This window comes from Amia ocellicauda, chromosome 20 (genome assembly GCF_036373705.1).
Source record: "Amia ocellicauda isolate fAmiCal2 chromosome 20, fAmiCal2.hap1, whole genome shotgun sequence".
NCBI classification, from domain to species: domain Eukaryota; kingdom Metazoa; phylum Chordata; class Actinopteri; order Amiiformes; family Amiidae; genus Amia; species Amia ocellicauda.
Genome location: NC_089869.1, coordinates 8,325,441 through 8,338,367, shown reverse-complemented (window position 1 = coordinate 8,338,367; position 12,927 = coordinate 8,325,441). Strand labels below are relative to the sequence as shown.

Here is a 12,927-nt window from a genome sequence, read left to right as displayed (position 1 = left end):
GTGCTGTACCTCATACCCAAGCAGTCTATGATGAAGCAGCTTCCCTACCTTAACCCGGACGACTATTACCTGTGTGAACATCTGTCGGATGTGCCTGTTGATCCAGAGCAAGGTAAGGGGAAGGCACTCCAGCATCCCGAGCAGGGGAGAGATGCATTCATCACCCAGACTTTAGTATAGCCTGTAGATATGATTTATTTTAACACCAAACAAAAAACAAAACTAAGAATACTCTTTCAGAAGAATTTAAATGCTTTTTTCATGGGCAGATTTGTGTTGTAAAAAGTATTTAGTTTAAGGTAGAAATTAAACCAGTCAAACAAAATCAGAGAGAGAGATTTAAAATGTGAAATGGAACTAAATATTTGAATACTGTCCTGAAATCTATTTTAATATGTTAATAAAACTGGTTTACTTTCTGGTTTACAAACGGCAGAAACAGATTTAATTTTTTAATACGGTAGTGCACTCTGATAACAATTTGGTTATTTCCTGTTTTCCGAATGCATACCATCTGCAAAACGTTATTTGCTAGATTGCTGAAGAGAACATTTTAGAGAATTGATTAGTGAGTCCCCCTGGGTTTAATATAAGTGCATGTTGTCCTTATTCCAAAATGCCGGAAGAATGGAATAGTGTTTCATTTGTTTTCTGTTGATTACTTTTAATTGCCTCACACTTTTCGACAGCGAATTCAGCAATTCACATCTGTAAAAAATTATGCAGTATAGTGTGGCTTCATTTCAGAATACAGCACAATGCAATAACTTAAATATTAAAGTAAAATAAAGTACAGGAAACAGAAAATAACATTGAATGGGGTGAAGGATTTCAATTTACTTTGGCTGGAATGTTGAAAAACATTGTGTTTATGATCTAATATCTTAAAACCTTTTGTTGGCACACTACTAGATTTCAAGGCTAGCTGTTTTGTGTTCCGCTTTTCTATTTATGTTTTTGTTTTTTGTTCCTTAAGTTGTATTATTGTAGTTAGAAAATTATAGTTAGATACTCATGTAAATGTAAACTGCAGGTTTGTGAAACCAGCAAAAGTTAATTGAATACTTCAGATGTAGTGAGTTATGCTTTGATTTAATCAACAAATAGTCTTAATTAAGCTCACGTTAAATGCATATCAAATAAAGTTAATGCAAGGTTACCCAGCATTGACACCGGGACCCCATTCCAGCCAAGCTCTCTGTAACTCTGTTGAATCCTTCACTGAACTAATAATTCACTTAATTTGACTTCTCAGACCCTAAAATGTTCAAGATTGCTTGTTACCCTATGGAACTTTGTACTTAAGCATGATTATTTTTTTCTAGGAACTTAAGGCAATTAAAAAAAAAAAGTTTAATGTAGGAAATCATTAGTTCAATTAAAGGTTCAAACATGTAACTGAGTGTCTAGCTTCGAGGAAGGCCAGAAGACAGTGGAGTCTCAGTGATAGTTTTGGGAAGCCCTGTGTGTTGCATGCACATGCTTATGTTTTAATTTTAAATGTGTGTGTGTGCGTGTGTGTGTGTATAAATATATAAACTCCACATTTCTTGGGTGTAAACTGTTTGAAAATATATTGCATATGCTTCCCTCAGAATCATGTAACAAATTCACCTGGGAAACAGTCTATCAGTTTCAATCAGTGCAACCCTAGATCACCCCCCACCCTAGACCTGCCTCTTGTTGCACATTTTGCAGCTGCATTTGTAATTCACTAGCTCCATAAATTCAATGACAAGCACAAATATTGTAATTTAAAAATGTTATTGTGAAATATCTGCACTCACGTTTTTGGTTTTGCTTAAATAATAAGCTTTATACATCTTTAAGAAAGGACTAGAAGTAAACCCAGAGAGAGTTTACACTTGTATCATTGAAAGAGTAACAAAATACATAAGATTCAGCCAGTGTTTTCTAGTCACTTTGTAGATATTTGGGGGAAATTCTTCATATGTATGAATGTTTGTTGTCATATAGCTGACTTCGTAACAAAGCTGAATTTGTCACCGCAGTTTAAAAACATGAGCTGTTTTGCTGTCTTTATAGCAGGCATCACATGACTATAATTGGCGTGCCACCTTTGTTTGTATCCTGGCTATTTTTGGAAGGCAGGTTTCCATTGTATGTGATTAAAATTATGCAGTTGTCATCACTTAGCATTATAGAGTTGATCAGCTTCACAGAGAGTAGCCTGATTAAAGTAGATTAAGAAAGCAAATGAATAAAGGGACGCCATCACGACAGCGTCATGCTCGGTGGCAGTGTGTGACATCAATTCTATGTATATTATATAATCACCTTTACAGCTTTTCTTCAGAAAGACAATATATTTGCAATTCAGCTTTTCCTGCAAAAGTAAAAGTTCCTTGAGTTAGTAGTTATTATTGCTTGTGTTATAATATAGCAATTCATTACCATTCTACCATTCATTTCCAGTACTTAGTCAATCACAACCTTCTATATTGCTCAAAATGCCCCAAAAGTAGATTTCTTGTAATTTGCGGGACTACTGTACTATTTCAGTGAACTAAACTTATTATACGTATTATTTTCCTGGGTAATTCCATATCTTCTTCCCCCCTGTGATTTATCATTGATAATCTAAGAACAGCGATGGGGATTTGACAGCGATTTTGATGAGTATGAATATATTCTTCTGTGCATCTCTGTTTCTGGGCTTGTTCTTTGCATTGTCATTTATAATTAAGCTTTTAAAGTGCTTCATATTTTGGCTGCAGACCCAGGCTTTTCTTCGCAGCAGTCATGTGATAATCATTGAACCGGAAAAGCATTTTCTTCTGTCTCTCAGCTTTGCTCTTTGCCGGTTGTTAGGTGGCTGCAATATGTCTATTGCGTTTCTGTGCCTGTGTGTCTGGTTGGAAAACCAAAACTGACACCAAAATATGTTAATGGGGACAAAAGTGGAGACATTTTAAAGAGAACATTATGTCCTGTGGTAAATGGAAGATCATTCTGGGTTTCACAGTCTCTCTGAATGTATTTGCATATATACTGTTAGGTCCATAAATATTTGGACAGTGACACAATTGTCATCATTTTGGCTCTATACACCACCACAATGGATTTGAAAGGAAACAATCAGGATGTTCTTTAAGTGTAGACTTTCATCTTTAATTTGAGGGTAGTTCCATCCAAATTGGTTGAACAGTGTAGGAATTATTCCCATTTATATATGTGGTCCCCCCAATTTTAGGGGCTCAAATGTACAAACTAACATGATCATGAATTAAATTGTGAGTTTCAATACTTGGTTGCAAATCCTTTGCAGTCAATGACTGCCTGAAGTCTGGAACTCATAAACATCACCAGATGCTGGGTTTCTTCCCTGGTGATGCGCTGCCAGGCCTGCACTGCAGCTGTCTTTAGTTCCTGCTTGTTCTTGGGGCATTTTGCCTTCAGTGTCACTGTCCAAATATTTATGGACCTAACTGTGTATGTGAAGATGGGGGCTATTTAAACTGTGATCTTTGGAGAGTTGACCCACAGACTGTATAATATGGTCCCCAGTGTTTGTGTGGTGTTCAGTTTACTCCAATTATAACACTTAACACACAAAAAAAAAAAAAAAAAAAAGTTTCAGTGTCCCTGTCCATCACTATAACATATTTAAGTGGAATGTACATTTGAGGAAAGTATAAGTTTACAGTTTGAAATACTATAGCACAAACTTAATGGTATTTTAAAGTGACTTGGCACCATTCCTTATATTACTGTTACTGGAAGATAACACTGGAAGTGGCTGAAGATAATACTGGATGTGAATAATGAATAATAGAGAGACCATGGCATTCCAAGGCCTGCACTCCAATATAAATACTGATTATAACCCCTCTGTGTTTTCTCTAATGCTTTCTGTTAGAAGAGCCAACCTTTCCATTGGCTAATTGTTTGATAAACAGCAACCCACACTCTTGAAATAGCTATAGATTGCTATAGATTTTATTCTTCTTCTTGTCCTTCATTCTTGTTATTTGTATTATTATTTGCAGTATAATATTAGTGACACAGATTAATTATATTCTCTGGGGACAAAAGAGTACAGTAAAGCCATAATATAAAGGGAAACAGAGCAGCTTTGACACAGAGTATAAATGTATGAGACCCAACAACAAGCACAAAAGAGAGTGGACACGAGCACAGCAGAATCTAGTATCTAGGCCTTAAATACCATGTACCATCTGATGCAGATATCCTGGGGCTGCATACGTAGGTAGGCCACCTGGGGTCTATCTTCCTACCTTCTCCACTGCACCGCTCACATGGCCCTCCGCACTCTCTTCATTTGTTTTGATTGCTGTCCTTCAGCTATCTTATTAAGGACTTAGTGATGCAATTACATTATTGGGACTTGTGAAGCACTTGTGCACTGATTGAACTCGAAGGCTTTGAATTACTCGCAGGACTCGTCTGGCCGAGCGAGGGAGTCTCCATTGTAGAGCACGTTCTTGCAGACTTTGTGCTGAATCTGGACTCTCCACTTCTGTTTTCAGTCTCACTGAAAACTTGCTGCAATGATCTCATGCTTGGACTCTGGTACAGCAGTGGTCTGAAAGCACAGCTTGTGAACTCAGTAGGACCAATCTAATCTGGTCCTTTCTGAGCCGAAGCCATGGCTCAGAGACGGAAAACCCAACCTCAGAATTAGTTAATCCTCTAATATTTTAGCCTGGAACAAATGAGTTTCAACGTTCTCTGATCCCAATCCAATCTCAATCCAATTTAAAAAGAAGGGCGTGCTGGTAATGCATGCTTGAGTTTGTTTTTTATGCAAGCGTTCATGTGTACTTGTGATTCAATTTAAAATTGGTAAATATGAAAAGCCATATCAATACACATTTTTGGATATGTGCACAATCCAAATATCTTGTTAAATTGCTTAACTAAGTTTAAGTAAAGTATATTCTGAACAACAGTTGATTTAAACTATTAAATACTATTGAAAAGGAAATGTTCAAATGTACCAAACCCTGCGATTAGAGTCCAATGTAAGAATACTCCCTTACTGATATAAAATGAGACTTTGTAGACTTTTCTGTAGCTATAGATTCAGTTTATACACTTGTCCTGTGTTGTCATTTGCCTGATGGTATTCATTTCATTCATTCATGGCTAATTTGGGTATCTTGCTTCTAACTCCACTCAGATTCAGAGGACGTGCATATTTCTACTGGCATGACTCTTGCACACCTTTCTGTGTACTTTTTTTTTTTTGTGGTGGCCCACAATACATCAAAATGGAAATGCCACTACTTGGAAAGTAAATGACCTTTGCTTTTTAAACCGCTACTAATGTTTCATTTTAATTGCCTTGCCCTTTTCCTTAAATCCACCAGCCACGGGAATAGCACTAAGGAGATTGACAGAGAGATTGGCCAGATAGGGAAAACCCCTTGACTACACCAGTGGATTACTTTGTGCATATCCTAACCGTTCGGTATTACATAATGCTTTTTACTTAGTGATGAGTCAAGCTCCCACATAGGAGACACAGCATCCCCTGACTCAACAGAAAAACAACCTCCAGACTTATTCTCCTGTTGATCTCTTGAAGATGATTCCTCACTTCTGAACATCGCTGGGGGGTTATTAGTACAGAAACAAATTGAAGCAATGTTATTGTTCTTCTGAGTAAAGTCTCTGTTTAATTTGTTGTGTGTGTTATGAATATAAAGCTATATTCTGCCTTAGAAACACAATCTGATGGAGTGATGACTTGACAAAGTGTTGAGATTAGAATATAAGAACTTGAAAGGAGGATTCTGGGAGGAAGACGGGTTTTTCAGTTACAGATCACTGCGGTATGAAGGGAGATTATGTTAAGAAGCAATGAAGGAAGAATGTATGTAGTCTGAAAACAGGCTTAACCAGAATATATTTTCTAATATCTCTCATATGCTGGGTGCTTTTTTTCCCAATTATTCTGATAATTAAATAGGGATTTCTGAACCTTCTTGCTCCTGAAAACAATTGAATCACCATGTTTGAAACGTAACTGGCAAAGAGTAGAAGAATTACAGACGGTTGACAAATTGAAGGAAAAACCAACATAAAGTGTCTCAGTAAGGTGTTGAACACCACGAGCCACCAGAACAGCTTCAATGCTCTTGGCACAGATTCTAAAGTCTCTAGACTCTACTGGAGGGATGAACCCCATTCTTCCAAAAGATATTCCCTCATTTGGGGTTTTGATGATGGTGGTGGAGAGCACTATCTAACACGTCGGTCCAAAATCTCCCATAGTTGTTCAATTTGGTTGAGATCTGGTGACTGTGAAGGCCATAGCATATGATTCACGTAATTTTCATAATCATCAAACCATTCAGTGAGCCCTCATGCCCTGTGGCATGACCCCTCATGCCCAGGCATTGTCATCCTGGAAGAGACCCCTGCCATCAGGATAGAAATGTTTCGCCATAGGATAAAGGTGATCACTCAGAATAACTGTGTAATGATTTGCAGTGACCCTTCCCACTAAGGGGACAAGTGGACCCACACCATGCCAGGAAAATGCCCCCCACAGCATAACAGAGCCTCCGAACCCCCTCACTGTAGGGGTCAAACAGTTAGGCCTGTCCCGTTCTCTTGGTGTCGCCACACATGCACTCGCCCTCTTGTCGAATATAGTGAAGGATTACTCATCTGACCAGATCACTTTTTTCAACATCTCTGTAGACCAGTGGCAGGTTTTTGCACCACTGAACTCTCAAATGTGCATTTGTCTTTGTAATGATGAGTTTATGCACTGCCATCTTGATCCAAAATCGAGGTCAACTGGGCCTGCTCAGCATTTGTATACATGCCACAGGGCATTATAGGATGTTAGTTGCTTAATTGTATCATGCAGTACACCTGTTTGGAAGCATTTGCATTCGTTATGTTCCTCCACTCATTTATTCAGGTTTTTCCTTTAATTTGTCACCCGTCTGTATATGAATATATCAGTCTTGCACTGAAGAAATCAGCTTAAAAAAATCTTTCAATGTAGACCCTGAACATGATATTGCTTTTTTTTTTTAAATATTAAATATTTTATGTTGTTTCAGCAAAGCTTTTGCTCGGCGACCAAAAAGATTTTGAAATTGATCTGCACATTTTTAAACCAAGGCAAGTGTTCTGTTTTTCAGAATTGAAGTAGTCTTTCATAGATAGATTGAAAACCAGGCTGGTTTCAACTTTGACTTCATCGAGATGCATGTAATTTCAGTTTCTCGTCGTCGTTTGTAGTTCAATGTTCCATTTTCCATTTCATGCAAGTTCTAAAAGGATCAGATCTGGGCTACAGAGAGATTAGTTCCTGAACAAGTTGCTGGAAATTTCAATATATTGTACAGAAGCAAAGCAGCTTAGAAAGCTTGGGATAATTATTGTTGTATTCTGATGCTGTATTCCTATTTCCCCCTCTCATGTCTCATTGAAACTTCCATCTTGCCGTTCAAAGGAAAATGCTTGTTCACAGAAATGCAAGTTTGTACAGACAGACTTCACATTGTTTCTAACATGCACGCCCATGTGTGTAAAATGCCCATTCACTGTCACATGTGCTTCATTGAAAAATTATGCCACCTCCCCCTTTATTTATAAGAAAACACAAATGTTTTAGTTTCAATTGACCAACATTATGAACTGAAAAAATAACTTTGGGCTCATTAGATTAGAAAGAGTTCATTAAATTCAGATTACATCTCATGTATGTTCAATGCCTTTCCTATTGAGAAAGCTACTTTTATGTAACAGATTTACATTTTTATAAGAGATAGAGGGGGAAAAGTAATTCCAATGTGGCAGACACTATTAGTTTTTTTTTTTTAAGTACTTTTTCTACTTTTGCAGGATTTGTGATCATATTTAATGAATTCTCTAATGCCCAACTGTCGTTTGAAATTCAGAATTTCACTCCGTCGAGAGTGACGCAACAACTCCGAACATAGAAATAGTTACAATGAAGTCGGCGCTGGCCTCAAGGGTTGCTGGGATTGCTAAAGATTTTTTCCACACAGAGAGGTGTGAAATGTTGGTCTTTGGAATCGGTGAGAATTCAGATTTGCGCAATACTGGGTGGATCTCACCAGCTTTATAATATCCACTGTTTGTAAATGTTATCAAGCAAAAGCAGATATCCCATAAATGAATTCCTTAAACCTGCTCCTTTGGAAAATAGGTAGTGTGCCTTAGAGCTATGTCTCCTAAATCATGTAATAATAAATAATAAAAACTACTTTCAATTGCAAATATATATTAAAAATAAATACATTTTAAGCCTGGAGATGTAACATACAATCTATATGTTAAATACAAGCTGGAACATACAGTGGAATGTTAAGGTGGTTGAACAAATATATATAGAGAGAGAGATTGTATGCTTTGGCAAGTATATGCTTTAATAGAAAGAGTAGTTAAAAGAAAAAGGGATTTGTATCTTTATTATTGTTTTTTCTTTCTTTTTCTATGTCTTTCATCATTCTTTAAATATTTTGTGTAAACAGTCCTCTTTCATGATGGCTTATAATTGTAACATTTTTCATCTTCACAACATAATCTAGAGATTAGATTCTTCCGTTAGAAGAAAATATCACAAACCTTAGATCTTCAGATCTGCTAAGCCCCAACACTGATTTATTTTGCCCCCTGTCCAAGTACATGTGATAAACTGAGATCTGTGTTGGATAGAGTTAAAGAGAAGTGCATTACCACCATAAACTAGTTTCAAGGTTTCTGGAAGACCCGATTGTGTTATTATCTGCGTTATGATTTCCATAATAGACTCTCCTGGAAAGAAGCATGAACAGATTAATTCTGATCTTAATGTTGGTGTAGGACTTGTGAAGAAGATGAAAATCTGTGTTGCGTGATTTGTAGGAAATCTGATGCTAGAATATAATGCTGTTGATTACCTGAACCTATAATTTATTTTGCTGTCTGTCTATCAGATGTCACATGGTATTTCCAAAGCTTGTTTATTGCAAACAGACCATAGAAAGTCATGACCGCACACAGATGCACAATTTTCCCTTTGAGACATTACATTGAAACCATTTCATTTGCTGTTAAAGGGAGCGCACAGAGATCTTAAAAGCACCCATTCCAACTGCAGTCCCACGGTTTCATCTATCCTGAACCAGTGAGCCCACAGAGCAGGGATGTCCCAGTGTCTGCAGATGGGAGATATAGTGCAGTTCTGTGTGCTTAGGCCCTGCTTAATTTGCCATGCCTGCAGGAGCTGGGTGTCTTTGTATCTCTGTGTTGACTGGCTGGAGCTCTAGCACAGCCATTTTAAGTGGATTGGAGGTTTTAATTACCCCGCCATCTGCTTTTGCAATTGCCTAAAATATGTGGCACCCCCAGCTTCCCCGCCCACGGCAGCCACATCATTCCTGGCTATATCTTGTCAGAGTAATAATAATAAAAAAAAAAAGTGCAATAGATCTGTGAATGCTTTTAATTGCTTTACTGTCTAAAAGTTTCTTCCACTCTTCAACTTGATAAGAAAAAACAAATAAAGGTTAGTTTAATATAACTAGATTCCATGAACCCATTGAGGTACTGCTTCACAATCAAGCTGTAGGCATCTGCACAATACAGTGTTGTACATCTCAAAGTGTGGCAACAGCTGTTTGGGTGACATACCTGTCATTTGTCTTGCTATAGTTACCACTCTGACAGCTTTTTTTCTTTTCCTTCCCCCCATCAAAGGTCTTTCTGTTTTCAAGATGTATTCTGTCAGACATGGTTTTCACTATTTGGGGGGTGGCGGAGGCAGAACATTCCCCCCTGGTGATTCAAATCGTAAAATGCAATTGGTTTAGTCTACAGCCCACTTCTGTTAAGCTTGGCAATAACAGGACATAACAATTAAAAGAAAACTACTGACTCTGTATGGGCGATCTGTTGGTTCATCCTAGTGTCTTGGCTTTCTTTGGGTACCAATCATCTTATCATGGAGGGGAAACCAAGCATAAAACCACTACTCCAAATGCTTTGAAATTCGGTGCCTTTTGCGGCATAGAAGAGTCAAAGCACTTTTATTTAAAAACCAAAACAAGGCATACATACTGAGACAGACTTCTGGCTTTGTACTTCTTATGACTTCTCCCAGTGGATCAAGATCAAGTCTCGAAATGATCTGTAGCATCTGAGGACATTCCAGTCCTTTAAATGGGTAGGGGTGATCTTCTGAGGAGCAACAGAAAAGTATTTAGGTTTCTCTCTCTAGAACAAGAAGCTCATTCGTGTTGCTGGTCTCCCATGCGATGTTGCAAGATGGACAATGTTTGTCTTTTCACTACAGCACTCATTTCAGTGTAAGTTTTAAAGATCGAGGGGTCAGGCAGTCGATGATGTGCAGCCCAAATGCAACCCACCATTGAAAATATAGGGAGATACAAAGAAAAACAATTTTTCTTCTTCTTCTGCCTTAAAATAATATTGTACTCTGTTCTATTGAATACTTTTGTTTGAATCAAGTAGAAGTGAATTTTGAGCCTTTGAATCCAATTTATCTGTCGTCTTTGTGGTCTTTATTGGGGATTTATGGCACAAGTTTACGGTTTATAGGACAGCGACTGAATATTGAGATTATAATCTACTGCAGAAAAATGTCACTATATTGAAGTATAATAAAATGGAAGAACAACTTTAGAATTCCTTTAGAATGTTGGCAGCGTTTCAGAACTTGAGGTCAAAGGCAAGTAGATGTAGGTAGAGTCACAAAAATATTAATAATACATACAACACACATACAATAATGATTATAATCCCCTTTAGCTATTATTAGGTAATGAAGGGACTTATTATTACTGAAAATACTGAATACACAGTGTCTGTTCACACTACATTGTTTGCCTCTCGTAAGTATTTCCTCCCATAAGTAAATAAAATAATACCACTCAACCAACAAAAGACATAATGGGCCTGGCTTGGGCTTGGGCGTGTGGGTAACTCAGAGTCATTTCCCAGGCTACTCTCTTTTTGAAGAATTTAAGGTGGTGTCAGTGACTGGAACAGATTAAGGGCACAGGAATTTGCATTTGTTACAGGGCAGCAGCTGCAACCTGGATATTGCAGCAGTAAGGGGCAGAGTCCATAGTGGGGATGAGAGAGAGAGAGAGAGAGAGAGAGAGAGAGAGAGAGAGAAAAGGGGGGGGAGGGAGAGAAAGGGAGAAGGGGAGGACAAACGAGCACACTTCATGCTGATTGCTTAGTTTGGATAGACGAGCTCGCATGCTGCTGCACTCCCGGCAGAGCAAACTGAAATAAACCGGAGGATAAACAGGATCTGAAGAGCTAGCGGAGGTCAGCTACCCTTCACCTGTCTGATAACTACTTAGCTCTGAACCTCGCTGCCGGGGCACTAGAAAAAAAGAGAAATAAAAAGGAGAGCCAATGGTCATGGTTAAGGAAAAAGGTAAGGCACGGCTCCCGTCAGAGTGGTTTTGTTATTATCAGCATCCGGGTTAGAAGCAGATTCACACCCGGGGTCATTGCCTGTGTTTTTGTGTTTGAGATACTGATGAATTGGCAGTACAGCCAGAGAGTGAGTAGTGTAGTTTTATGTAAGCGATAAAGTGGGTTTACTGAGTTGGCGCTAGGCTCGTTTTGTTCAGAAGTCCAATTGCCTCTAGGGTTTTTATTACAAGACTGCCCTAATTAGCAGTTAAGCTAATAGGAAAGGTTGGCACAATTAAAAATGCATCATGTCTGCTTTGGGGGAATATTGTACTGTGTCATGTATAGGTGCTAGGTAAGCAGAAAGTTAGCCTCCAGTAGGATTTGAATGAATGCCTGGGAAAATAGGATGCAAGTCATTTTGACCCTGTTGTTGTTTAATCTACAACCCATGTATTTAATCTACTGTGGCTGCACCTATTTGAGTTTAATTAACCCCCTTTTGGCTCTCCAGACCCTGTTTGGGGGTCGTTGATAGTTTTGTGGAGTTCTTCTTGTTCTTGCTGTAGATACGGGCCATCTAAGGTGCATTGAGCTTTGTTCTGTGAACCATATGGGTTCAGCGTGCTACACTAACCTGAGCCTATCTGAAAATAATGGCTCTTTTCTCATGATTAATGGCAGTCATGCTTTTTATTGTCAATACAGGTTCATTTGAATATCCTGTCTAATTAGATTGGTGTAATTATAACACCAGCAGTAGTGTGATACTGGAAAAGCTAGGCAGTTATTGTAAGTTGTCCCCATTTTAAATGTACTATGCTGTTGCACATTGCTATGAAACAAATAAAGTATTTAATATCTTAATTGAGGTTATATGTGTTCTATGGTTACTTGATTATGGTTATGAAGAATAGTGCTACTTGATTAGGGTTATTTCTGGTTGTTCCTTTTAGATGTTCTTATTGGGGGGAGAAACACTAATAATTTAGATTTAATGTGCTGCCACATTATGCAATTGAAATGATTATATGAAAGTGGTTGCTTGCAGCACTCTACTGAAATAAATATTGGAAGCATTACAGAGGTCCTTAGTGAATGCAATTTGGGCGGACACAGTATACTAAGGACAACTGATTTAAAATTAGAAAAAGTGTGAGGAAAGCATAATGAATGGCAAAATTAGCCTGCAATTGTAACCATGGTAATGCATTAAAAGGGATTTTCCAGTGTTTTCTTTAGAGGCCTTATTCATTTTAAAATTGTCACTCAATGGCAGCATTCTAGAATGCACTGTAGAATGAATAATTATACATTGGAACACAATAATAGAGTTAGTTGTATTTTGAAATACAGTAGCAAACTAAAGGTACAGTCACTTATAAGCCACACACACTCTCTGATGGAGATGGAGGAAAATCCCTCAAAGACTGTCGTGGTGAGGGGGTTAAAACTCACCATTATGATCTGTGGGTTGAAGGAAAAAGCGTGGAGCGGTGCAGTATTCAGTTTGTATAACCTGCT

General features: G+C 38.0%; 1 protein-coding gene across 3 annotated transcripts in view; it reads left to right on the top strand.

Annotated features, from left to right (window-relative positions):
- Positions 1–12,927, top strand: part of ablim1b (actin binding LIM protein 1b) — a 128,303-nt gene that overhangs the window by 29,640 nt on the left and 85,736 nt on the right. Inside the window, exon 1 of one of the 3 annotated variants that reach the window (XM_066693221.1) lies at positions 11,185–11,422. The exons of the other annotated variants lie outside the window; for them this stretch is intronic. Coding sequence (XP_066549318.1) covers positions 11,401–11,422 — 22 coding nt within the window. The 5' untranslated portion in view covers positions 11,185–11,400. Of the gene's footprint in view, positions 1–11,184; positions 11,423–12,927 lie in introns of those variants that run through there. 3 annotated transcript variants of the gene reach the window in all.